Source organism: Engystomops pustulosus, chromosome 7, assembly GCF_040894005.1.
Source record: "Engystomops pustulosus chromosome 7, aEngPut4.maternal, whole genome shotgun sequence".
Lineage (NCBI taxonomy): Eukaryota > Metazoa > Chordata > Amphibia > Anura > Leptodactylidae > Engystomops > Engystomops pustulosus.
The window spans coordinates 68,983,243-69,010,966 of record NC_092417.1 but is presented as its reverse complement, the minus strand read 5'-3'; the positions used below and the strand labels follow the sequence as shown (position 1 = coordinate 69,010,966).

General features: G+C 41.8%; 2 protein-coding genes across 4 annotated transcripts in view; one reads left to right on the top strand and one right to left on the bottom strand.

The window, feature by feature from the left end:
* The first annotated feature begins 14,201 nt into the window (after positions 1–14,201).
* FAM181A (family with sequence similarity 181 member A) lies at positions 14,202–17,816 on the top strand. 2 transcript variants are annotated; one of them, XM_072116294.1, is made up of 2 exons: positions 14,202–14,357; positions 15,643–17,816. In XM_072116294.1, exon 2 carries the CDS (start codon positions 15,699–15,701, stop codon positions 16,557–16,559), a length of 861 nt encoding a protein of 286 aa, XP_071972395.1. In that variant the 5' UTR covers positions 14,202–14,357; positions 15,643–15,698; the 3' UTR covers positions 16,560–17,816. The 2 variants fall into 2 exon arrangements, with proteins under 2 accessions (XP_071972395.1, XP_071972394.1); XM_072116293.1 differs by lacking the exon at positions 14,202–14,357 and adding an exon at positions 14,379–14,636 and having other exon boundaries at positions 15,643–17,815.
* Positions 17,817–19,507: 1,691 nt separating this feature from the next.
* Positions 19,508–27,724, bottom strand: part of ASB2 (ankyrin repeat and SOCS box containing 2) — a 44,193-nt gene continuing 35,976 nt past the window's right edge. For both annotated transcript variants that reach the window (XM_072116289.1, XM_072116290.1), the window contains 3 exons: positions 26,398–26,956; positions 24,718–24,871; positions 19,508–23,469 (listed from right to left, as the gene is read on the bottom strand). In XM_072116289.1, the coding sequence (XP_071972390.1) occupies positions 23,327–23,469; positions 24,718–24,871; positions 26,398–26,956 (856 nt within the window). In that variant the 3' untranslated portion in view covers positions 19,508–23,326. The remainder of the gene's footprint in view (positions 23,470–24,717; positions 24,872–26,397; positions 26,957–27,724) is intronic.

Genomic DNA, 27,724 nt, shown 5'->3' with positions numbered 1-27,724 from the left:
CTTCCTGGTCTCCAAAAAGAAAGTACTTTATTACCACCTCTTGAAATTCCAGGAAAGTTCCCCTCTGGCCGGCATATCGATGCAGCACATAAGCATTATACAATGCCATCTGCATGATGTGCACGGCCAGCTTCTTGTACCACACCCTCGACTTCCGCATGGCATTGTACGGCTGAAGCACCTGGTCAGACAAGTCCACCCCTCCCATGTATTTGTTATAATCTAAAATACAGTCTGGCTTGGGGGTTTCTGTACTGGCACCTCGTACTGGGACAGGGGTGGTGGTGTGCTCATGTATTGTGGTTAATACAAGGACCTCTCTCTTGTCCTTGTACTTAACACACAATACAGAGTCGCTGCATAGTGCCCTGCTTTCGTGCCTTTTAAGTTTTTGCCCAAGCAGCGACTTAGGGAGACCTCTCTGATTTCTGCGTACAGTGCCGCATGCCGCAGTATTTCTGGAAGTGAGGCACTTGAACAGGGTGGTGCTGGTGTAGAAATTGTCCAGGTAGAGGTGGTAGCCCTGGTCCAGCAGTGGGTGCACTAAATCCCACACTATCTTCCCTGTAACACCCAGGAAGGGGGGGCATTCTGGGGGCACTATAGTGGAGTCCTTCCCTTCATATATCCTAAACTTGTATGTGTACCTTGATGAACTTTCGCACAGCTTATACATCTTCACACCATACCTTGCCCTCTTATTGGGCAGGTACTGGCAGAATTGAAGTCTCCCTTTGAATTGTACCAGGGACTCGTCTATGCTCACATGTTTGGCGGGGGTATATGCCTGGGTAAACTTGGCACTAAAATGATCTAATATGGGCCTGACCTTAAATAACCGATCATAACTGGGGTCACCTCTGGGTGGGCACTGTGTGTTGTCAGTGTAGTGCAAAAACTTATGGATGGCTTCAAAGCGCATCCTGCTCATTGCCATGCGGAACATGGGGGTGTGGTACAGTATGTCTGTGCTCCAGTAGTCCCTGATTGAAGGCTTCTTTACTATCCCCATAAGGAGTATTATGCCCCAATACTTGTGCATCTCTGCTGCAGTGACAGGGGTCCACCTGTAGGGTTGTGCATAAAAGGATGTGGGGTTTTGGGCAATATGTTGTGCAGCGTAGAGATTTGTCTGAAATATAATAATATTCAGCAGCGCCTCATCAAAAAAAAACTTAAAAAAGTCCACAGCTCTGAGCCCTGTCGTGTCAAAGTTAATTCCAGGATGGCCCGTAAAGTCAGGGACCTGAGGGGTATAATTATCTGGGGCTACCCATGTGGGGTCAGTGGAAGCCCCAGACGCTTCTCCTGCAGAAGTCCCAGAAACTTCTCCTGCAGAAGTCCCAGGCACTTCTCCTGCAGAAGTCCCAGGCACTTCTCCTGCAGAAGTCCCAGGCACTTCTCCTGCAGAAGTCCCAGGCACTTCTCCTGCAGAAGTCCCTGGAACCCTACGGCGCCTTCTTGGGGGTCCTTCCAGGTCACTAGAAGATGAGCAGGAGGATGATGATAAGTAAAAGGGACCATCATCCCCACTAGCTGACTCGGTGTCAGAGGCAAGCATGTTATATGCCTCCAACACGGTGTATGTCTTCTGAGACATTGCACACAAAAAAAATAGAGAACTAGAAAAATTAGATAATGTGCACCAAACTACACGGATAAACCGTCTAGCAGGCACACAAAAAAAAATAAAAATATAATGCACACCAAACTACACGGACAAGCCGCACAGATGGCACACACAAAAAATAATGTGCACTAAACTACACGGACAAGCCGCACAGATAGCACACAAAAAAAAAAAGATAATGCACACCAAACTACACGGACAAGCCGCACAGATGGCACACACAAAAAATAATGTGCACTAAACTACACGGACAAGCCGCACAGATAGCACACAAAAAAAAAAAGATAATGCACACCAAACTACACGGACAAGCCGCACAGATAGCACACAAAAAAAAAATATAATGCACACCAAACTACACGGACAAGCCGCACAGATGGCACACACAAAAAATAATGTGCACTAAACTACACTGACAAGCCGCACAGATAGCACACAAAAAAAAAAAGATAATGCGAACCAAACTACACGGACAAGCCGCACAGATGGCACACACCAAAAATAATGCGCACTAAACTACACGGACAAGCCGCACAGATAGCACACAAAAAAAATAATGCGCACTAAACTACACGGACAAGCCGCACAGATAGCACACAAAAAAAATAATGTGCACTAAACTACACGGACAAGCCGCACAGATAGCACACAAAAAAAAAAAGAGAATGCACACCAAACCACACGGACAAGCCGCACAGATGGCACACAAAAAATAATGCGCACTAAACTACACGGACAAGCCGCACAGATAGCACACAAAAAAAATAATGCGCACTAAACTACACGGACAAGCCGCACAGATAGCACACAAAAAAAAAAGAGAATGCACACCAAACCACACGGACCAGCCGCACAGATGGCACACACAAAAAGTAGCTACGGGTACACCTACGGCGCTCTGGAAAAAAATATTACCAGGCACCGAAAAAAAACCTATGTGCACCGCGCAAAAAGGCGCTACAAATGCACCTAGCTTGCCCTAAGACAAACTAACTACCGCTAAGACTGCTAAAGATTCTGTGCAGCGCTATTCACACGGCGCACTGAAAAGTGCGTCCAGTGCAGAACAACGCTAACACAGCGCACTGAAAAGTGCGTTTGGGTTCAGAAGGGACAGACAGGGAAAAACGGAAGACACGTGGGATCACACAAGGCGATCACACAGGGAACACACAGGACACAGGAAAAAACAGATAGGGATGGGAATTTGTAGGGAACAATAGGGATCAGATAAGGATCAGAACACTATTTATAGTGTAAAAGTGTATTTTGGTGCACACAGTAACGCTCTCTCCTCTCTCCAGCGATACCAAACCAAAATGGTGCCGCTGGAGGAAGAGGAAAGGGCTAAAAGCACGTTTTTTAGCCCAAAATCGCTGTAATTGGCCAGTCAGGTTTGACTGGCCAATCACGGCGATCGGCGGGCGGGACCGATTTGATTGGTCGGGTGACGGAGACAGGAACTCCTCCTGCCTCTGTCACCCAATTCTCGTCCCGATGTCACCACGTCGCGAGACGTGGTGACAATTCTAAAATCCTATGCGCTCGCGCCGTAGCTGTACTGCGCTGAGCGCTAATCGTCGGAAGCTGCGCAGTACAGCTACGGCGCGGAGCGCTAAGGTGTTAAAGAGAACCTGCCATGCTAATTAACCCACCCAAAACAAATACTTCCATGGATGCAATGATAAAAAAATTATTTTGTAAACTTACATGCAAATCACTTGATGTGAGTCCAAATGACACTATGTGAGTCCAATGAAGCCCTGTATATTTAGTAGTTAAACATTTAGTAGTGAAACATTGAGAGAGAGCTCTGTTACATCATTGGCCACTTCATGTCATGTGACCACGGTGATGTCCTGTTATATGCACATGTATTATCTGCCCCATGTATGTATATGATCACATGATATCACAGTAGCCTCCAGGGAAGATGGGGAGGAGCAGAAATCCATGGAGGCATGCTCTGATCATGCCAAGAAACCGCCATGTGATCAGATACATACATGAGGTAGACATTGCAAATATAACTGGGTAAAGGATTCACACCTGTTCATTGGCGCTATTGGAGCTCCAGGCCAGGGCCCCTTCCAAAATAATCTGAATCATGGGGCCCGACACTGGTGCTTCAACAGAGTCAATGATAATCCATCTCTGCCTGCATCGACATTAAAGAGAGGACCTCCATCCCTGTAATTATCATAGATGTATGCCAGCTATTGATACAAATGTATACAAGAACCCTTTAAAGGTCCTTCAAAGGTCCTAACACTGCACAACTGAAAGGAGGCAGAAGGGTGAGAAAAAAAAACGGGGGCCACAATTTTCTTTCAGCCTAAGTTCATGGCCCCTGATTACAGTAGTTATATTCTTGTACATAGGGGGCAGTATTATAGTAGTTATATTCTTTTACAAAAGAATCAGTATTATAGTGGTTATATTATTTTACATACGAGGCAGTATTATAGTAGTTATATTCTTTTACATGTGGGTCATTATAATAGTGGTTATATCCTTATACATATGGGCTGCAATATAGTAGTTATATTTTAGCCCATATGAACAGTATTACAGTGGTTATACTCGTGTACATAACAGAACAGTAGTATAGTAGTTAAGTCCTTTTACATAATGGGCAGTATTATAGAGGTTATAATTTTGTACATAGGGAGCAGTATTATAGTAGTTATATTCTTGCACATAGCGGTAGTACTATATTAGTTATATTCTTGCACATAGGAGTAATTTTTCAGTGGTTATATTCTTGGTATAAGGTTGTAGTGGTAGTTAAATTAGTTAATGTGACTTTCTATATTTATTGACAGGTTTCTGGAACGTACTGTGATTTGAATGCACAGAGCAGTATATTTCCAAGTACATTTGTGCCATCTGCTGGTATTTTAGGAGCACAGCAAGTTAAACATCTAATAAATTTCACATCCAAAGCACTCCATTACCTGCATATTGTGGACAGTGCCCTCCATCCCCCTGATATTGTGGCCTCCTGTGCTCTATCTCCCTCATATTGTAGTGTCCAGTCATCCATTCTCCTTCATATTGTGGCTTTGGACCAGGAGGCGCGACAAACTGGGACACAACAGAACATTCTCTCAACTGCCTGGGATGGTTAGGAGCTATGGTATTGTAGATGGGATCCACATTATATAGTTTGGGGGTGGTCACAGGACTGAACACTATAAAGTGGGGATGGACCACAGGAAAAGTGGAATTATATAAGGTGGGGATGTCTCAAGAAGGGGCATTGTACTCATGGCAGGCGTCAGCACCCGGCTCACCCGGGCAAGTGCTGGGGCCCCGGAGCTCCCAGAGAGGCCCACGGCACACACTGGCCCGATCATTAAACTCAATTACATCGGCATCCTTGTGTTGCCGATGTAATTGACAGCCGGCGTGCTGGCGCAAGTGACGGGGAGCGGCGATGCAAGCTGATCGCAGGGGTGCTGAATTGCCCAGGCAGAGCGTCTGTGCTCATTGTGAAGGGCACCGGCGACGAAATGACCTCACGCCGCCAGCATCCCTGCTGCTGCACAGTAGACGCTGTGCTGAAGGTTGCGGCCCCAGAAGAGGTAAAGAGGAGCGCGGGATGGAGCCCTGGAACTGCGTGCATGAGGTAAGTTAATGTTTATTATTTTTGTACCGCCCACTATAAGGTTCTTAATCTGCATTTAATTCATTCATGGGGAAGGGGGCTGTATATTCTTAATTAATGGAGTCTGGCTGTCACAGTTAAAAGTTTGTCGGGCTGTTTATTAATTCATGGAGCAGCTGTATACTAACCGCTTAAGGACGCAGTGTTTTTATGTTCATTTTTTTGCTTTCCACCTTCTAAAATCTATAAAGTTTTAATTTTCCAGTGTACAGAGGTGTGTGGAGGCTTTTTTTCTGCATAACAAACTTTAATGCTCAGTGAAGTTATTTATTATTCCTTGCCGTGTATTGGGAAGCTGGAAAAATATCCAAATCCAGATGCTACTGGCTTTAGAGGCAGCTGGCTGACATTGCATGCTGTTATTCATTTTATGATATACTAGTACCCCCAGGTCCTTCTCAACAAGGGACTCTCCCAGATTTACTCTCCCAAGGACATATTTTACCTTTGGATTATTAGCCCCCAGGTGCATAACCTTACATTTATCCGCATTGAACCTCATTTGCCAAGTGGATGACCAAACATTCAGTTTGTCCAAGTCACCCTGCAGCCTATGAACATCCTCCCTAGACTGTATTACATTACACAGTTTGGTGTCATCTGCAAAAATAGACACAGTGCTATTAATTCCTACCTCTATTTCATTAATAAATATATTAAATAGTAGTGGGCCGAGCACAGAACCCTGGGGTACACCACTCATAACTGGTGACCATTCTGAGTAAGAATCATGGACCCCACGACTCTCTGGAAAAGATCCTTCAGCCAGTTCTCAATCCAATTACAAATGATTCCTGCCAAACCAATAGACCTTATTTTACCCATCAGGCGTCTATGAGGTACAGTGTCAAATGCCTTTGCAAAGTCCAAAAACACAATATCCACAGCAGCTCCTCCATCCAGGCATCTGCTCACCTCTTCATAGAAGCACATCAGGTTAGTCTGACAACTTCTATTCTTAGTAAACCCATGCTGGCTATCACTTATTATTCTATTTGATGTCACATACTCCAGTATATAGTCTTTTACTAACCCTTCCAACACTTTCCCCACAATGGAAGTTAAGCTTACAAGCCTGTAATTGCCTGGCGAAGTTCTAGAGCCCTTTTTATATATTGGAACCACATTTGCCTTGCGCCAGTCACTTGGCACCACACCAGAAATTACGGAATCCCTGAAGATTTTAGATAGTGGTACAGCAATAACAGAACTGAGTTCTTAAAGAACTCTGGGGTGTAACCCATCTGGTCTGGGAGCCTTGTACAATTTCATTTTATTGAGCTTAGATTGGATCATGTCTACATTCAGCCAGTCTAGTATATTACAGGATGCAGGACCCGCATTGGCACCACCCATGTCAGAAGTTCTTTCTTCTATGGTATAAACGGAGCTAAAAAAACCATTAAGTATCTCTGCCTTCTCTTGGTCTCCAGTCACCAATGCCCTATTTTCATAATAAAGGGGTCTAACCTGTTCTGACCCTTTTTTTTTTTGCATTGATATACTTATAAAATTTCTTGGGATTTGTTTTACCAGCTTTAGCCACCTGTCTTTCATTTTGCATTTTGGCTGATTTGATCTAAAAATGTCAGACAAAATGCAGCCTTGACACAATAGCAGTGCATACGCTTCATTATTAAATGTGCGAGCTTCAAGGACACTTTTTTTCATGCAAAATTAGACAAAAAAAAACTGGTTACGATAATATTTCTGGGCCACTGTGGTTTAAACTCTTAAAGTAGAGGTGTGAGGAGGTAGTAGGGGTTGATCCCACCCCTTCCTGGTCCCAATACTTTGGCAGCTCTGCAGTTGTAATGTAACGGACCAGGAGGAGGGGGAAAATGCTGGGGAGAAGAGGGCAGTGCGGGACAATCTTCCAGCCCGGTCAATGCCCAAAAACCAGAACTGTCCAGCTGAATCCGGGACAGTTGGGAAGTATAGGACATCACTAGTCTCTCACAATCCTCTGGTGTGATTTTGGTCCGCCTAAAATATAATCACATAGAGCTACACAATGACCTTGACATTTAGGAAATTGTGTGCTGTTCTCTAATTTTGATCTCCACTGTAGATGTAGGATGGTTCTGTCATTTGGTTAAGTGTTAGTTAGATTGTGATGTTATAAGCTCTTCTGCATTCTCAGTTCCTGATCTGGTTTAGAATAAGTTATTTGCTGCTGTGTAACCACAGATAATTGTAATATGACTGCTAATGGCCAGAGTTTTGTGCACAGGGTCCCAGCATGTGAGCAGTTAAAGAGGCAGCAGCGTTATTGTGCAGCCAGCCAGCTATAGAATGACAATCAACACACAAGGCAGCACAGCCTTGAATTGTTAGCTTCCCTCTGTGTGGTTGACACTGTCTATTCAAGGAGATGATTCTGCCATCTGTGTGAATGGTGGTGCTCTTCTCTCAAATACCAATCTCCTGCACTCCCATCTCCCAGCTCCTAACAACTTCCCAGGCTCTGTTACAAGACAAGATCACTGACAGTGTAAATGGATGTGTGTTAACCAGTGATCTGCTGGACTACGAAAACCAAGGATTTCCGTCTGCTGTATCTATCATGTGTGATACTGTCTGGTCAGCCAATGTAGCTATTTGTATCACGTAATATTGTCCATGAGCTTCTGTATATAATTCTGTTGTGTATGGTACTAATATTCTGCATTTAGGCCTATCATCTATGCTACTATCTACTAGGTCACTGGGAGAGATTTACCATACGCCAGTGCATGACCCCCTCAGATACATTAAGAGACTAAGGCCTCCAGATGTACCCAGCAGGTGGCTGCGCTGGCGGCCAAAACTTTGCCAGCTACTAGCAGCAAGCATTCAAGTTACCAAAAAGTTACCCCCTTCACACCTCCTTGGTGTGGAGCTGGGGTAAAGGGGATGATAACCACAATACCTGGTAGTTCAAAAGGCATTGCAATTTTTAACTAATCTGGTGTAGAAACCCCGATAAATGTCCCTCACTGTATCCAATGTTGTCATCTATGATACTGTCTGCCAAGCTGCTTATTCAAACGCTACTATTGAGCCACTGTAGGACATTTATTACAACTTTCCAGTTCTATAAATGAAAAACAGTTAATGAAAAACCACCAGTATTTGCTTGCAGTTATTTCTCAGCTGGTGGAGTTGTCCTGCAGACTAGTTATAGCCTGTGAAAATTCTGGCCTGAAAATTTGCAGGCAATAACCCAATTCTACACCAGGCAGGATCTGGCGTAGAATTGTCCACAGCTCCAGCGCATACTCCAACACAGCTCCAATTCAAGCTCCAGGAACAGTCCCCCATTGTTTATAACTATTAAACTACATTATTCCATAGTTAATAATAGTATACAATTTAAAAATTAAACACCAAAGTATATTTTTTCATTTCTTTGCTATAAAATGGAATATATACTGTCACACTCCAGGGAGTGTGGAAAGTCTCTTTGGCAAGAGTCTGTGGACCCTCTGGACCACCGTGGGGGTTGGTATGAGACCCGTGGTGGCAGCCAAGGTAACAAATGCAGGAAACAGTCAGAGCCCAGGATGACAGCAGGAACACAGAGGAACCATCTTAAAACTCAATTACATCGGCTACCTTGTGCCGCCGATGTAATTGAGAGCCGGCGTGCTGGCGCGGGTGACAGGGGGCGGGGCCGCAAGCGGGAGGACTCTGCAAGTGACAGGCAGAGCGTCTCTGTGCAGGACGCAGGCCGGCGACGTCATGACCTCACACCACCAGCGTCCCGGCTGCCGCACAGAAGACGCTGCCCTGAAGATTGTGGCCCCAGAAGAGGTGAAGAGGAGCGCAGGACCTGCATGAGGTGAGTTAACGTTTATTATTTTTCTACTGCCCACTATATGGTTCCTAACTAATGGAGCCTGGATGTTACAGGTAAAAGGAGCTGTATATTAAATTGAGGGGCCGTATATTAATCTGAGGGGCTGTGTATTAATCTGAGGGGCTGTATATTTATGTGAGGGGACGTATATTAATCTGAGGGGCTGTATATTAAATTGAGGGGCTGTACATTAACCCATTAAGGACGCAGTGTTTTACATTCATTTTTTCGCTTCACACCTTCTAAAATCTATAACATTTTCATATTCCCGTGTTCAGAGCTGTGTGAGGGCTTTATTCTGCATAACAAACTTTACTTCTCAGTGACGCTATTTATTATTCCATGCCGTGTACTGGGAAGCTGGAAAAAATTCCAAATGTGGGGAAATTGGCGAAAAAACGCATTTGTGTCACTTTATTGTGGGCTCAGTTTTTTCCATACATGTAGGTTTTATTGCATTTTAATACAAATGAAAACTTTTTCATACTATGGTGTAGGAGCTGTGTATGAGATGAGCTGACGTTTTCATTGCTACCATTTTGAGGACTGCAACTTTTTGATCACTTTTTATAAAAAAATGTATGTGATGTAAAGGTGGCGTTTTGGCTAATTAGGCGCCATCTTCCATTATGGGGTTCACCGTCAGGAATAACCATTTTTATATTTTGATCAGGCAGTTTGAGAAGCTGTGATGCCTGTTTTTGTGATTTTTACTGTTTATTTAGTTGTATATCAGTTGTAGGAAAAGAGGGGTGAATCTTATTTAATTCATTTTTTTAAGTTTTTTTAGACCCTCTAGGGTAATTTAACCCTAGATGGCCTGATCGCTCCTACCATATACTGCAATACTACTAAATTGCAGTATATGGCATTTTTACATAGGATTCGTTACAATGTGTACATGTACGGTATAAATCGCTAAGAGGTTAATTCATTAAATTCTATATTTTTTTAATGCCGCCACATGAGTTTACTGCTAAGGGGCCCGCTGAGGCTCTGTCGCCCAGAGGCCCACTGAATCCTGGAGCCGGCCCTGCTGGTAACGCTGGTACGGACTGAAGACACCGTTGGGCTGGAACCCTGGAAGGCACAGCAGGAACACAGGATGGCCAGAGCACAGGAACAGACCACAGGATACACACGAATGGACGACGGGATACAAAGGAACAGAAATCAGGATACAGACCACATGAGACACGGGAACAGACCACAGGATACACAGGAACGGACCACAGGATACACAGGAACGGACCACAGGAACGGACACCAGGATACACAGGAACAGACCACAAGATACACTGGAACAGACCACAGGATACACAGGAACGGACACCAGGATACACAGGAACAGACCACAAGATACGCTGGAACAGACCACAGGATACACAGGAACGGACCACAGGATACACAGGAACGGACCACAGGATACACAGGAAAGGACCTCAGGATACAGACCACAGGATACACAGGAACGGACCACAGGATACACAGGAAAGGACCTCAGGATACACAGGAACGGACCACAGGAACGGACACCAGGATACACAGGAACAGACCACAAGATACACTGGAACAGACCACAGGATACACAGGAACAGACCACAGGATACACAGGAACGGACCACAAGAACGGTCACCAGGATACACAGGAACAGACCACAGGATACACTGGAACAGACCACAGGATACACAGGAATGGACCACAGGATACACAGGAATGGACCACAGGATACACAGGAATGGACCACAGGATACACAGGAATGGACCACAAGATACACAGGAACAGACCACAGGATACACAGGAACGGACCACAGGATACACAGGAATGGACCACAGGATACACAGGAATGGACCACAGGATACACAGGAATGGACCACAAGATACACAGGAACAGACCACAGGATACACAGGAACGGACCTCAGGATACGGACCACAGGATACACAGGAACGGACCTCAGGATACACAGGAACGGACCTCAATATACGCAGGAATGGACCACAGGATAGACAGGAACAGGTTGGAGACACACAGAAGGCCTTCACTTCAGGGGGAATGACTTGAAGATATGGCAGGGAATGCTGGGAGCGGCCGGATTGTATAGCAGAGCCAGAAATACCAGCGCCAATCAGGAGGACTCTGGCCCTTTAAATCCAGAAGCGCCGACACGCGTGCGCCCTGGCAGTACCGAGGATCGTGGGTGTGGCCATGAGTGTGGGCCGGGGTTTGCTGTGCCACATAGAAGGGCACAGGTGTACCGGCAAACCGTACCAAGGATCGCGGGTGCGGCCGTGACATACAGTATCTTAATTATCTGCCAAAGAAGCTAAAATGTGATACTGTCTGCTGAGCTGATGTATCTAAGCCTTGCTGCTTAGACGCTCCGCTGAGGAAGCACATTTAAGCCTATTCATTGAGATTTCATTAAGTAGTGAGAACAACAATTCCCCATTACGTAAAGTTATTGAAATTTCAGGTTTAAAGCTGATTTATGGCCAATTAAAGTTAAACTTTGATTTATTCATAAAGTGCCCCATGCAGGGTTGAGAAAAAGATTTGCACCTTTTCTGTTTGTGGTTTTTGCTCACAACATGGTCGGGTGCACACAAACATGTTGCACCCATAGAAACGGTGCTGGTCCAATCCTATGAAAGGAACACAGTGCAGTGTCCAGGGGTCCTTGCACAATACAGAAATTTGTAATAATGCCTGCATTGCAGTTTAGGGACCACTGTCCACTGCATTTTGTTTGGTCCATGGGGGATCGTTTCCACAGGTCAAATGCGTTCATGTGCACACAGGACTGATCGAGCTGCAAAATCAGGCTTGGACAGTGATGAAAGCTTGGACAGTCAGGTTGCATACAGAAACCACATCTGTGTGGGCCCATCTAAATGAATTTGTCTGCATGCTATCCACTAAATTAACAGGTAGGATGAAAAAAATAAAGAAAGGTTTGTGTGCAGGGAGCCTGATACAGAAAATGATGAGACGTAACTAGTTAAATTGTGTTCTGAAACTGGTTTTGGGGTGTAGAACATAGCAGCTGCAGAAGACAAATAAAACAAATTATTTTATAAAAATTTTTCCATAAAAAGGAATTTTTCAAACCCCTAAATACTTTCAAAATTAAACAGTAATTAAAAATGGATTGAAAGGTGTTAAAAAAACATTTTGTTTTTTTTTGCACAGAGACAATCCCAGAGCATTAGGAAGTGTGATCCCAAGAACACCACTCCTGTTCTGTCATTAAAATGCCCGGGAGGCTCATGTAGGAGGGGCTGCTTTTGTAAATCATTCCATTCACATTTCCATTAAAAGGAACATGGTCTGAGTGAAAAAGAACAAAAAGAATTCACTGCTTCTCAGAAGACACTTGTTCCATCCCTGACCCCATGAGTTCATGGAGATAGTAATATCATCCCTATGCGAGACATTACTGTACTTGGCAGCTGCACAGCACCATTCATAGATTCAAGAACAGACAGACAAATAGATAACACAGGAACCATTACAGCACTCCAATAACTATAAAGTGAACTTTTTATTATTCAGGTTTTTTTATTATTAATATGAATTTTTAGCCCATATTTACCGCAACTTTAAGGCAACTGTTCTTTCTGTTGGTTATTTTAAAGATAGATCAAAAGATAGATATGAGATATAAGATAAACACAATATAAATAAATAAGACATGATATATATATACATGCATATCTAATATGTATATAAAATAAACATATTAGTTTCCATATGAGACAAAGTGAATTAGATACAGTTAAACCTCTTAAAAAGACCACCTCTTCGAGGAGACCACCCCTTTATTCAGACCGAATTTCCTGTAAAAGGTTTAACTATATACTTTTTAACGCAACTTTAAAATGACAGATAGATAAGATTATATCAGATTATTATATAGCTATTAGATAAATGTTTGAATTTATAATTTCTCTAATTATTAGTTGAAATTTAAATTCGTATTTTCTAAAACTGGAATCCATTAGATTCACTAAACCTTTTTGGTAATTTTTAATATTTTTATTTCCAATAACCTTTTGCTCAAACACAAATATTTTCAGCATTTTTGCAAATGGTATGTTGTACTTGCTTTACATTTCCTGTAGACTGGATAGTTCTATACATTCTTTATACGCTGCCTTATGGGAGGCGAGATGTATATTGATGAATTGTATACATTTTGTGGATATTTCCTGTCGCTATAATGGGTGGTAATTTGCTTCTATGAATAGGATTTGTCCACCCCTATCTCCGACACAATTTTTGTTTGCCTAAAAAATCAAGAGGCCAAGTAGATATTTGTCATTGTGGTTAGACTTCCCACCTTCATGTTCCATCCCCTTATACATGTAAAGTCGGAGACCTGCCCTCAATGGAGGCGTCAGTGTAACGATCACCTCTTTACCCTTCCTTTCTTCATACTTGGACATTGTCACTCCACTAGCCCTTTCCCCATCTGTCAATGTGTCGACCCACCAATATATATTGCAAATAGACCACTGGCATTTCCAGGGTTAAGTAGATTGTCCCGTCTTCAGTCAATGCCATCGTTGGCAGGGTGACAGTACTCGAGTGTGCAAACTTGTGGGTATTGTGTCGCGGCCTTTGGGGTGCTATGGAGACACGGTAATATGACAGAGGAAAATGTTTGCTGATGGTAATTCTATGGGCTTTGTCTAAGTCATTCTCCATCATGACGACTCGATTTAAGTCTCCACTGTTTGAGGACAAATGTAAGAGCGCTTTCCAGCTTAGGGCCTTTGTCCGGCCAGTTTGAATGGGTAATTCAGCTTTTGTGTGGCTCAATTGTGGGGGCAAACATAAAGACAAGATTCTTCAGCTCTTAAACCTCCTTTCCATGGCTATGCGCGCATCTCTTTGGGGATTTGTTTCATTCTTACCTTGCTGACATCACCCTTCATCCAAAAAAACACAAAAACAAAAAGAGAAAAGGGGGCAGAGTAAAACTCTGGTCAGTGGAGGGTAGGCTTGGCTTCTCAGTAATTCTACCATTGTCCTGTGTCATTCAACTATGGTTTGCCTCCAGCCTCCCAGACGGATTCACTTATTTTTTTTAAGTTTTGGGGGGTGAAAGAGGGTGTACGACTATCCATTCTCACCCATCAACCTTACAGGGCGAATTGTGCAGGGGAGAGGACTAAGGAGGACACAAGAAGAACCAGCACAGAAATCATGGTATTTATTTGTGGCCTTTTTTGTGGCTGTCCCCATGGCGACAATTTGAGATGAGGAAAAATGTGGGAACGGGCAGACTAATGCCTAATTGAAGTGCTTTGTATTAGGATGGTGGAATCTTATTGGTTGATGAAGTCTCCCCTAACTACAAGGATTCATTCACTTTACTCCCAAAGGTCTGGCTGGCATCATCCTCTCTGCAGCATACAGGTTTTTAGTATAACAAGATTATCCTGCACAGCTCTGATACAGACAACCGGCGGATTGGGGACATCTACAGTAAGTAGGTGTGGGTGGGGGTTAGGGAGACATGCGTCTCATTGAGTGTGTCCTATGAATGGATCATTGATAACTTTTAATTACTCTCCTTAATTGTTCCCTGTAGAAACTGTTCGGCATGGATCATGTCCTCTTTATGTAATGCCGATGTAGGGCAAAGTGTTACCTAGTATTATCTATGTAACTTTGTATTACAGCAGATATTGTAAATTCTTGTTTTTAGTAATTCTATTTAATAGTAAATTTAATCAACCACTTGGAAAGGTACAGATGGTATAGATCACTCTACAGGACTGGACAAATGGCTCTGCTGTGTTTGTGATGTTAGAGAACAGTAAATTGGAAGCCATTTGCTGTTACTGTGTCACTTAGCTCTGATGTTTTATTCACTATTCTTTGTAACCTCTTCATTATTGTAGAATGAATAATAATTTTCATCAATATCTTTATAATTATCACTCTTATCTTCATTATCACAGCCACCTACATCATCTACAGCACTAACACCATCATTGTCAGTATTATTACCTTCACATTATCAATACCACCATCATCACCAACACTTCTATTATTATTATTACCACTGCTATCTACATCTACACTGCCATCGTTATCATTACCACTCACATACTCAACAGAAGTACCATCATTATTACCATCGCCATCAATAACATGATTTATATCAACAATTACTTGAACCAGCATCAGCAGCATTACCACATTGATCAGTATTACCATCATCACTTCTCCATAATCATCAACCCCTGAATCATCCACAGTCCCACCATTGATAACCCCACTACTTTCTCTATTATTAACACACCCATTGTATCCATCATAATCATCACCACTACAATTATTAACCCTATGCACGTCATAATCATTACTATGATTCAGTTTCTTCACCCGGTTACTGCAATCAACCTCCTGTAATATTACTTGCAGTTTATTTTAGAAAATTCCTAAAATTATTGACTTCATTATTTTTTACATTTTTTTTTTCTAGAATCCTGATCCCTGATTCTTTTACAGGTTTAATGGAAATTTTGCTCTTAGTAAATCATGGCTTCAGACAATGAGGTGAAGACATTGTTGAATTTTGTCAACTTGGCATCATGTGACATCAAGGCGGCTTTGGACAAGTCAGCTCCATGCCGAAGATCTGTAGATCACAGAAAATATCTGCAGAAGCAGCTAAAAAGGTTTTCTCAGAAGTATTCCAGATTGCCCAGATGCCACTCCTCCAACAGAACTGCGGACTTAAGGAAGGGGCTGGTGGAGAGACTGAGTTCCACCAGTCATAATAAAGGGTTGAATGAAAAGATGGTAGGAACACTGGAATCAGAAGAGGGCATTATGGTCGACGTGTGCTCTCAAGAGAACAGTGTGAATGCTGGAAGGCAAGATCAAGTTCCCATGCGGAAAAGACAGCTGCCAGCATCATTTTGGGAAGAGCCTAGATCTTCTGCCAACCTTCTTGATATACCCTGCCCTTCCAGACTAGATATCATATACAAAGAGAGAACAGAGACCTCTCTTCCTGCTTGTGAAAATAAAAAAGTAAAAAATCTACTTATTCCAGACAAATCTCATGTTCTTTGTTCCCATCCCCCTAGAGATAAGGAGAGTGGGAAGGTACCACCTATGACATCCTTCACTGAACGGGTCAGTGGCTGCAGCTGCTGCCCTCTTCAGTACCATGGACAGCAGGTCTTGTACCAGCACAGCCATGGGGTACACAACCACCCCAACCCATTCACTACCCTGGCACTATGGAGTAAAAATACAACCGTGCCGACAGTGGAAATTCAGCACTTGTGTAAAGAGTCGGGTCAGAGACTATATAGACATGTAGTTCTCAAGCCCATACCCACCAAACCAGCCATGCCCCCTTCTATTTTTAATGTTTTTGGATATATTTGACTTGAGATTGGAATCCTATGGCTCCTTATTTTGGATTTTAATAACCTCTGGAAAGAATAGCACTAGTCAAAATGATCTTCAAAAGAAGTTTCTGGATCTTGATGACAGAAGGTGTTTTTAACCAATCTCTTATGTCATTTCTGTGTGATATAGCTTAGAGGGACTGATTAAGGTCACTTTTGAGTCATTCAGCTTTAGTGAGTTACTATGACCAGATCTGCATCAGCTTTGTCCTACTGGAAAATGTATTGCACATGTTAAAGCTGATCTGTTACAATTTTGTGGCTACAAAGAATTTGCATGTTCATATATATGGCTAATAAGGTATTTGCCCATAACCTGTTGACAGATGAATACATAAGTCTCACTGCCAAGTACGATGGAGCTCAGGGTCCACTTAGTACACTCCACCTCCATTATCATACAGTGACGTTACTTGTCAAGTTTTTTGTTCACACTGATTTACCTGTTTTGTTTTGGGAGGGGAGCAAATGAGTAACTGGGTTACCTGAATAAACTCTAGTAATGTTTATTAGCAATAAAAGTGGAGAGTAAAAAAATCATTTTGTAAGAATGTGTTATAAATATTCAGATAGGACCTGAATCCTAAAATGTTTATGAAACCCACATGTCACAATGTAAATAATGTAATAAATGTAACATTCATTTGTATTGGTTTTCATTCATCAGTTTGATTTAAGAGCCTGGGGGTTATTATTGATGCAATGCTTATTCATTCTAGATATATGTGTGGTTCTCTTTTGTGTAAGGATTTGTATTGTGGTTATTTGTGATTGATTCAAGAACTCCTTAAAATCCTAAAATTCCCAATAGAAATAAATGGATGCAATGTAGTTATTTCTTAGCTCTGTATGTTTCAGGGAGAGATGTTGGATTGTAATGATAGCCACCAATATAATTGTTAAATCCAATCTTAGACCCAATCTTCCTAGGGTCTGAATATGTAAATTAATTTTAGAATGGATTGGAAATCATTTCTATAAAAATCAAAAGGTGACTTTTTATTATGACCTTAGTATCCACCCCTGTAACACCTGGTGCTCCCTGCTGGGGGTACTTTTTGCTGTAGTATGCACCACCACAATAAGAGGCAAATAATGGAGGGTTTGTCCTTGCCTTGAGCTCACTTGCATGTCTTTAATCTGCAAATAAATTTACAAATCCTATCATAATAATGCAGAGCTGAATTTCTCATTTAACTCTTTGTGGCTGTATCATTTGTGCCATGTGCTAATTTGTTCAGATAATTGCTAATTTATTTATAATTAATTTATAATTTTATTTATAATTCATTTTCCTTCTGTTCAATAGAAACACTTGCTGTATATAAGACATCAATATATTACCATTAGCAATAACAACTGGCAAATTCTGTAATGTATATACAAAAGTAGCAAATTTTGGATTGGTGTCATAAACTCTCAGCAATTAAAGAAATCCATCACGATTAACTAGGAGACATTTACTCATTGATCCAGGCACTGTGACCTATTGTAATCTTCTTATATTTTTTATACATGCCCTCCTTCCTCCAAAATCAACTTTTAAAATTATGTTAATGAGTCTGAAGGGCTCCAGGGGTTGTTACCAGAACCTCTCCATGATGTAGCTTCACAGGCTATTGCAGTTTGCAGAGCACTTCCCCCTCCCTCTGCAGCAGAGGACGTTTCAGCAAACAGTGTGAGGGGAAAGTGCTGTGGGAGCAGAGGGGGAGACAGTGTAACAGCCTATGAATCTAAGCCCTTTTGGCTCATTAGCTTAATTAAAAAAAGTTTATTTTAGAAGGAAGGAGGCCATGAATAACAAATATAAGAATATTACCACAGTCATGGTATGTGTCTACGGTTTTTCATGCTTGATTTTTGATGGTAGCTTTCCTTTAAAATTATGATAATTAGTCTGAACAACTCTGAGGGGCATTACCAGTGCCCTTCCATGATATCTTCACAGGCTGTTATAGTGTCTCCTCCTTCCCCCTGCTCCCTCAGCACAACCAAGAGAATTGCACCTACAATATTTCCATCATCTTGACATTGCTTAAATTAAACCTGGGTTTTGCAGTTTTGTTCTTATCTTATTTGATAATCATGCCCTAATCTGCTGTCTACTCAGAGCTGGTGGGGAGGGGAACACAGAATATTCCTTCATAAATATAATCTCTTCAGACACCTGTGCCCTCTCAGCTCTGTGCTGCACAATGCCTGCCTGCGGGAATGGACAGCTATCTTGATAGATGGGAGACCTCTAATGGCAGGAGTTTCAAAACAGATTTTAAGTTGGTAAGCTTAACATTTTTTAACAAAAGTGATTTGCTGTTAATTCTCATATAAGCATCCATTATGTGAAAAGTCAGTGACAATTTTAAGGGTAATTCCAATTCCTCAAATATTCTGTTAAAACACATTCTTTGTTTATTAGTCTCACTGGATAATTGTACTTATGGACCAGGAGCTTTTGTGATTTATTATGTCATCTATTATGTGTGACAAATGTTGTCTTTTGCATGACAGAGGTTGTTGAACTTCATTAACATAGAACTCTCATTAACATAGAAGGATCTCAATATGATCAAGTTTATGGTAAACCTTTGATTAAAAAGTGTTTGTTGCTTGTAAAACAGCATAGGATCATGGTAGCAAAAATTGTCTATTACTGACCCAATTTGACCAAAAAATACTATTTTTCTTTTAGGGCTGAGGGATCTAGTTTCTAAATTTGTTGTGGAGTCATAAGCCTCCTTTGAACCTGCTCCTTTGGGGTCTTCCAGGGTGGATTAAGGCCGCAGTAATTAACACGGAGCAGATTGGAAACTTTCTCTCCCTTTGATGCTTTGCTGTTTACACTTGACATATTTTTAGATGGTTTCCCATGTTGCTTTTTCCCATGTGGGGGTGTCCTGGTCATGTGACAAATGTGCACAAATCATGTAACATTATAAACATTTATTCCAAATAAGTTCTGTAAACAAACACAAAGTACAAAAACAAACTGGTAAAAAAGGAAATAAATGATAAATTCTAAATTATCTCACACAAAAAGAAAAGTGCTTGTGAAAAAAACAAGTAAATTGCACATTTTAGTTTAGAAATATTTGAACTCATTCAATCCCGGCCAATTTTAGATCGCTTTTAGTTTGCTTGTGACAAATCAAGCAGTAGCAATACACACAAATAACCAAATGAAAACTTCAATTACAATCAACTGCATCAAATACAAGTAAAATAAAAATGGCTTCCCAGATTGGGGCCAGACAAAGAAATAAAACTGCAAACTATCAATTATTATTATGTGGTGCAACACCTCAGCTCTACCACATGGTGGCAGCAGTTGGATATGCAATGTTGATACCGTATATTTGGTACTGGGGTGAAGATTTTGCCCTATAGAGCAGCGATGGCGAATCTTTTGAAGACAGAGTGCCCAAGCTACAACCAAAACCCACTTGTATGTCGCAAAGTGCCAACATAACAATTTAAGCAGCAACTTATTGATCCCTGCTGTATCACAGGTTTTAATCGTATGGGCCTCCTGAGTTCACCAATAACTTAGAAAGATGATGTAGAAATTTGGATTGTAGCTTTCCTCCAGGATCCCCTGAAGAGGAAGGATCAGGGGACCCTGAGCAGAAGGTCCAATAACAATCCATCTTTGTCCACGCCTTCATGCTCCTCCTGTAGTCCTGGCAGCCAAATAGCGCTGGGCATGGAACATCCAGTCCTAGCTGGAAAACTCTGTGTTGGGGTGAAGGCCTGGGTGCCCACAGAAAGGGATCCGGGTACCACATCTGGCACCCGTACCATAGGTTCGCCACCACTGCTATAGAGGGTTCTGGCTACTAGTATGAGGTGAAAGATCTCTGATTTGACCCCTTAATTAGAAACACAACAGTAACAAATGTAGGTCCAGCGTAAAGGGCAATTGCAGCGACATTTATAAAAAAAAAAATGTTTCTTAGAAATACCTCTTAGTACACAAGATTATGCTATTACACCAAATACAGGAATATCACTGTAACAATGACCCCTCTATGATGACTAGAATACTGTCTACTCAACAAAAAATGAAATATTGAATTTTGACCTGAACTGGTAGGAAAATCTCAGTATGTAACTTGAATTAACCTTAAAATTTTCCTTTAACACTGCTCTCCACTAGAAGTGTATATAGGCAGATAGTGTTGGGCAGTACCTGTGACTCTACCCCCTTCCCCTCCCAAGCTTGTTATGATAAAGGACTCTGGGCTTTCATTGGTCACACCTTTCTCCCAGGATGACATTTTGGGAAAGTGCAGCAAGTGTCCTTACCCTTAGGGTGATGCCACGCATGGTGTTTTGAACCCGTTTTTGGTCCGTTTTTAAGCAGTCTGCCCAAAATCACATGGGTTTTTTGAAAACGCATCAGTTTTTGACTAGTTTCAATTGGGATAATTGGTAAAACCTGTCGAAACGGATGCGTTTTTCAAAAATGCATGCATTTTTAACAGACTGCTTAAAAACGGACCAAAAACAGGTTCAAAACTGTGTGGCATCGCCCTCATGCAACAAAGCAAACTCCCGGCTGCAAATGGATGTACCACAGCAGACCACTCACCATAAAACATAATAATTCTGTGATTATTTAAGGTTTTTTTAATTTGGTTTATATGCAGTATTAAATGTACCTAATAAGAAAAAGTAGTAAATGTAAATTTAAAAACATGGCAGCCATTGAGTAACACAAGGCCAATCATAACGGAAAATAGTCCATTTGCCCTATTGGGGTATTTTCAGAGAGGCCCTCATGAATAGAGACAGGTTTAAGGGCTTATTCATGTCTCAGAGAATTGGACTGCATATCCCATCAATGTGTAGTCTCTACAAGATATAATGTAAGAGACTTGTACCTCTTCTGTGTTTCTGATCCACTAACCAAAACCATGTTTAGTGAATAAGGTCTGAGTGATAACACGGCCCAAAGTACTCAGATTATATTAATAGGGTAGCCATCAAACATGTGAAAATATTGTGGTCTTAATTACACATACATTTTTTCACTCAGTATGAAATATATGATTTCCACTGATGCCTTTAAGGGGTATTCTCATTTCGGGAAATGAATGTTATTGTTTGCATGATGAAAAATTATAAATTTTTTTCAATATACTTTCTGTATTCACCTATGTGAATAAGCCCTTAGCTTGGATTTACACTGGCATGTGAGTTGCATGTCCGTTGCGTGTTGTTTCCGTTTTGTCTCCGTAACAGTTTGTTAAAGTAACTTATGCGCTCGTTGTTCCATTTTTTTTCATGTCTACAAAAAATTAACTGAAGGGTTATCACTGGTTAGAAAACATAGCACCTGGTTCCCCACTGTCATCAGAGAAAAAAAACAGACCTGTCATCAGTTTTTTTTGCGGACCCATAGACTTGTATTGCATTCCGTGATCCACCTGGTTCAGTAAGGCTTTAGTGAAAATCACAGAATCACGGATGAGAAAAACCAATGCCAGTGTGAGCCCTATCAGAGTAAGGGCACGTTCACGTGGTCCTCTAGCCTCGCGTTCATAATGCAATGCTAGTGCACAGGGGTCGGGGTTCGGCCAATCGCATATGCGTTTCCTGAGAAACACATGCAATTGAGTTATCAATCGCATGCGTTTCCCAGGAAACTCTAGCTGTGACGGTAGCGGAATGTGTGAACGTGCCCTAAGGGTGCATTCACACGGCGGTATACCCCATTGGAGAGGAGGTGACCCATCCCCCCACCATAGGAAACAGCGGCGCATGGCCGCACACCCGCGTATAGATAGAGCAGGCTCTATCTTTTCCCGGTGTACAGCACCTCTCTGCGTCGTTCACGGGGAAAGGATGGAGCATGCTCTATCAGTCCCAGTGTGTGTGGCCATGCAGTGCTTTTCTCTATGGAGAGGGGCGGGGGGGTCACCTCCTCCTCTCCAGCGCACAGCGGTATGCCCGCACGGCATACGGCTGAGTGAATGTACCCTAATGGTGAGTCGTTTGGTAGATCAATTGCAAAACAGTTGGTTACTTTTTTGGAAGAGGCAACAGAGTTGTCTGCATGTATCGTAGTCATCAATAGAGGGCAGCAGCAACTCAAGCAGTAAACTATCAATCCTCCTCATCGTGCACTTAATTAGTGTTAATTAAAAAACCTTTGACTTCATTATTACATGCAAAGTAACTGTAAATATTACACTTCTGAATACAATAAATGTTATTGTAACCCACACCACAATCGCATATTAGTCATAGATCTGTATTTAAAGGGTCAGAGTTAGTATCACTGCTATCTGCATGGCATAAAGCCTTTATAATGGATGCAGGGAGGATTGTTCTCTTCCCTTTGAAGAATACTACAGTTGGTCTTCTCACCCTTTAGAAATCTTACATTGCTAGCAAAACAACATTATTACATCAACATGTACCAATAAAAGAGTTCTCATGCAGAACTAGTAAAATACAATGTGACAGTAGCTGATACAGCAGTGTAGTGAGGCTGCTTTCTTTTATCCCGCTACTCACACATTACTCACTGCAGCCCATTAGTGCGGGACAGAGCCAGGGGGCAATACTGTAACTTTATGCTTCCCTTGTCTTATGTACACTGCATATTGCCTCTGAGGAACCCTGAATGATGTGCCATGGCGGCACCTGTAAGTATAGGCATGAACACTGGCTACACAGCCTGTTCACCATCACTTGGCTCCTTCTGTCCTCCATGTTTCAGCACAGACCCTCGTCCTGCAGCTAGCAATCATTAGAGTTATCATAACTCAAGTAGCGGATTAGTCTTCCAGGAAGAGGCAAGGTATCTAGCAGTTTCAGACGATTTCTTTCCAATTGACTCCGCACCTTTAATCGACACAAGTGTGTAAGAGGTCTTGGAGGTTCTAAAGGTGGGACAAAGGTGAAAGTTTAGAAATGTGGCTAGTGCTAACGTATCTTGAAATTTCTTTAATATACATTAGAGGTCACCAAATTATGCAACATAGACAAGCGATTTACATCAATGGTGTCAAAATAATCAACAGGATCAAATGAAGTTTTTGGACTTTACCAAAAGGACTATGAGTGTGGTCTACTCTAATCAACTCTACATTTAACATTACCCATAGGTTTACAAAATGGAGCAGAAAGAAACCCAGTTTTATGCCAGTACTTGTACAATTATCATCTAAAGACGATGATAAGAAAAGAAAGTCACAAAACCCAGTGACTCAGATGGGGAATATTTCTCAGTAGTAAACAAATGGGTGCATGGGGGGGGGGGGAGAGGTGCCCAAAAGTGAACTCATGTATTATGAAAGTTATGGAGGTCATTGTACCACCCATGCATACAGCTATAACCCTCTGATTATGTTTGTGTCAGACTGCCCCACCTTCAAGGAAACTGAAAACAAATCTGTTTAGAATTGCCTACAACACACAATAACCCCACTGCTCTGCTCCTGCACCTCATGTAGATTTATGAGCCCTCATGGGCAGGGTCCTCCTTCCACTTTTCCAGTTCAATATAGTTGCATCTATTGTACTTCCTTTTGTCCTTATTGTAATGTACATAAACCCCTTATTGCATATAAAGCACCATAGAATAGTTTCCTACAAATTATCAAAACATGTGCACATTCTGCAAATATTATTATTAGAATGCAATGTTAAAGGAAATCTACCATCTGGAAACTAGTAGCAACAGTGAAAGATTCCTTAAGGCAGCGGGATCAATGCATTGTATTGCTTTAGTGTATAGCTTTTTTAAAAAGCAGTTTTAAAATATGCAGATTAAGTGCAAGTGCTACCATGGGTGTTACCATAGCCCTGAGCTAACCCCTTTATAACACCCGTTGGTACAGGCCCATGCCAGAGCAGTGGCTCCAGACGCATCACTGGCTTCAGTGTATAATACAAATGTTCATCGAGGAGTCACTACAGTGCTCCAGGGCTATGGTAACACCCCTGTAGCACTTGGACTTAATCTGCATATTTTAAAACTGCTTTTTTTTAAGAAAAAGGCCACCCTAATTTAACTAAAGAAAGTCAATGCCTATATCTCGCTGCCCTAAGGATCTGTCACTGGAGTTACTTTGGTAAGTAGTTTCCAGGTGGTAATTTTCCTTCTGTTACAAAGGATATAAAAGTACCTGCTTTTGTCTTAATACACTCCCATTCAGAATAACTGTCTAGATGCTCCTGTAAACGGGAACAGAGACGCACATTCCCCACATAATCCAGGAGGACATCGATAATGGGACCAGCCCAGCGACTTAACTCTGGAGTGGAAACCATCTCACAGAACTGGAGGAATAAGAGCAAATCATTAATGATTCATTTCAAGTTATAAACTAGTTAGTAATTATTTGAACAAAGGAAACATGATCGCGACATAACAGATGTAGGATAATAACTAGCAGCCAGTATTACGGTAGATATATTCTTCAACATAGACAGTACTGTTCAGCATGAAAACTAAAGGGCAACATTATATTAGTTATATTTTTTTACGGAACAATATAAAGACCCAACCACCAGCTGCGGCAGATACATAATGAGGCTTTGGTCTCTTGATATATTTGCCCGGATACACTCCCAGGCAATTTCACCCCGTGCTAAAAATACCCGCAAACTTTCAATACTGAAAGTTTGCAGGCTAAAGCTAGTGCACATCAGTTGCAGTTTCTGAGCTTTATATTAGTTATATAATATATAGGGGAGTATATAGTATGCTGACTTAAGGGCATCCGACTTAAAGAAGACTCCTAGTTACAGACGGACCTCTTTGCCCACTGTAACCTCTGGTGAAGCTCTCTCGATGCTTTACTTCAGTCCCAGGCTGCAATAATCAGTTGTAAGGTGTCTATAATGAAGTTTTATTGATAATCCTGATGCTGGGAATGGTGTTGGGTGGTTGTGCCTAGCTGGTGGGAAGCTACGGAGAGACTGCGGCGCAGACATGTTAGTCTTAGAAACCCCTTTAAAAATCCCCCCCCAAAGTGACTTTAGATCTTGAAATTTTAAGATCTTACATTGGTTTCGAGCAAATTCAGGCTTTCCTGTTTTTATTCAAAACATGAAAAAGAGCTGTAGGAACATAACTCTCAGGCAGGGGTGGCAAAATGGGAAGGCAAAGTGAGCAACTGCCCAGGGTCCCCAGCCAGAACAGACAGGTAAGTATTAATTCTATTATTTAATTCTATTATTTTATTAATTGCCACATTGTATAGAATTATAGGGGGGAGGTGGCGCTGTATATAGTTGGGCTGTATATAAATTGTGAGTGCGGCTGTTTATAGATTTTGAGGGGGCTGCTAAAACTAGACTGAGTGGGCTGCATACAAATAAGCACATTGGGCTGCATATTGACTGTTATCCAGGTGGCATTACACAGTAAGTGACTGTGGTATTTTTATGGACGCAGTGTGGGAATGTGCTGGACAGAGCTGAAGACATTTGTAGGCGAATTCAGCAGTGATAAATGGGAGAAATGATAATGAAGTCCTCTTCTTGATGGAGCAGATCGTATCCTGTAAGCCACTAATGTATCACTGACATCCATCTATAATTTATATTATATCTATATGTATCAAAAAAAACCCTGCAGCACTCAAAGTCCAGCTCTCAGGTGAAAGTGGACTTTATTCCAAGATGTAACAATTGAAGTTTGAAACATTGAAGCTTATTTCATCTGATACCTGGACAATTCATAAAATTATTTTTGGGCCTCACTTTTAGATTTGCTCAGGGTCTAAAACCGTCCATGCTCACAGCTGTGTGAGGATCAAACTTCCCAAATAACAATAAAATATAATTATAAAAGGCTGTACCTGGACAATTTTAGGGTGTTTATGATCGGGTGTATTATCCTGTTGTCTTCTAGTCTCAATTGGAGGATGAGGGCCATTTCCATATGGACAAGTAAAGCAGGAATCTGCATCGCATCCAAGATCCATGATATACTTTAGCAGGCTTAGATATTTCATGGAGAACATGATGGTGGCTGGGAAGGAGGTGGGATGAGTGGAAATATAAGCATTTATATTTGCTCCATGATCTAGGAGCATCTTCATGGTTGTCAGGCAGCCATGTCTTATGGAGATCAGCAGCGGATTTATAATATCAATGTTAGGATTGGCTCCTGCTTCTAGCAGCAATTTAGTTGCATGGATATTGTTATTCATGACTGAAAAGTAAAGGGCAGTACTGCGCCTGTCCTCATACAGTCTGGCCCGGTCAAAAGATAGGGTGCAGTTGACATCATAACCAGCATTGATGAGTTCTTCCAAGATGTCATCATTATTACGCTCGGCTGCAATGTGCAAGGGGCTTATACCGCTCCTCTTCACCCGCACACGACTTGTCACTGGGATCAACATTGAAACTATGCTAAAATATACAAAATTATGATAAATAACATTATTTGCAGAAAATGACATAATGATCATTTAAAATAAACATGAATACACACAATGATATTTGACTCATGACATCTACTTCTTAGGTAATAAGTCAGTGATTCCACATGTCAAGGTCTCCAGCAGGAAAGGACTAAGACTAGCGGAGATAATAGGTTTATGGCAAAAGAAAGAATGTCTAAACTCCCTTGTGATTTTCTAGGGCTAGAATGAGGTTAATGTATGCAATACTGGTGTCTAAGGCAATGAAGGGATAACTGTTAGTATCCCAGGTGGCCTGGCTACAGTCAATATTGGATACCTGGTGTTTATACTGTTTCCAGTGGCCCCCTCCATCTGTTTTGCAAAATCGTAATGACTGCATCTTTCCCTAAGACTCCCCATGTTCCACCTTTATCAGTCTGCTCTAAAGCCCCTATCTCTCAGAAACTGTTCTCCACAGGCCTCCTTACACAAGTACTTCCTGTCCTTTCCCTACACACAGACTGCTCTCTCTCCCTCCACATAGAATTCTCTTCTCCTCTACACAGACTGCTTTCTCCCTCCACATACACTGCCCCTCTCCTTCACACAGACTGCTCTCTCCCCCCACATACACTGCCCCTCTCCTTCACACAGACTGCTCTCTCCCTGCACATATACTTCTCTTCTCCTCTACACATACATTGCTCTTCTCCTTCTCACAGACTACTCACTTTCCTCAACTTTCACTGTACTTCCCTTTCACACAGACTGCTTT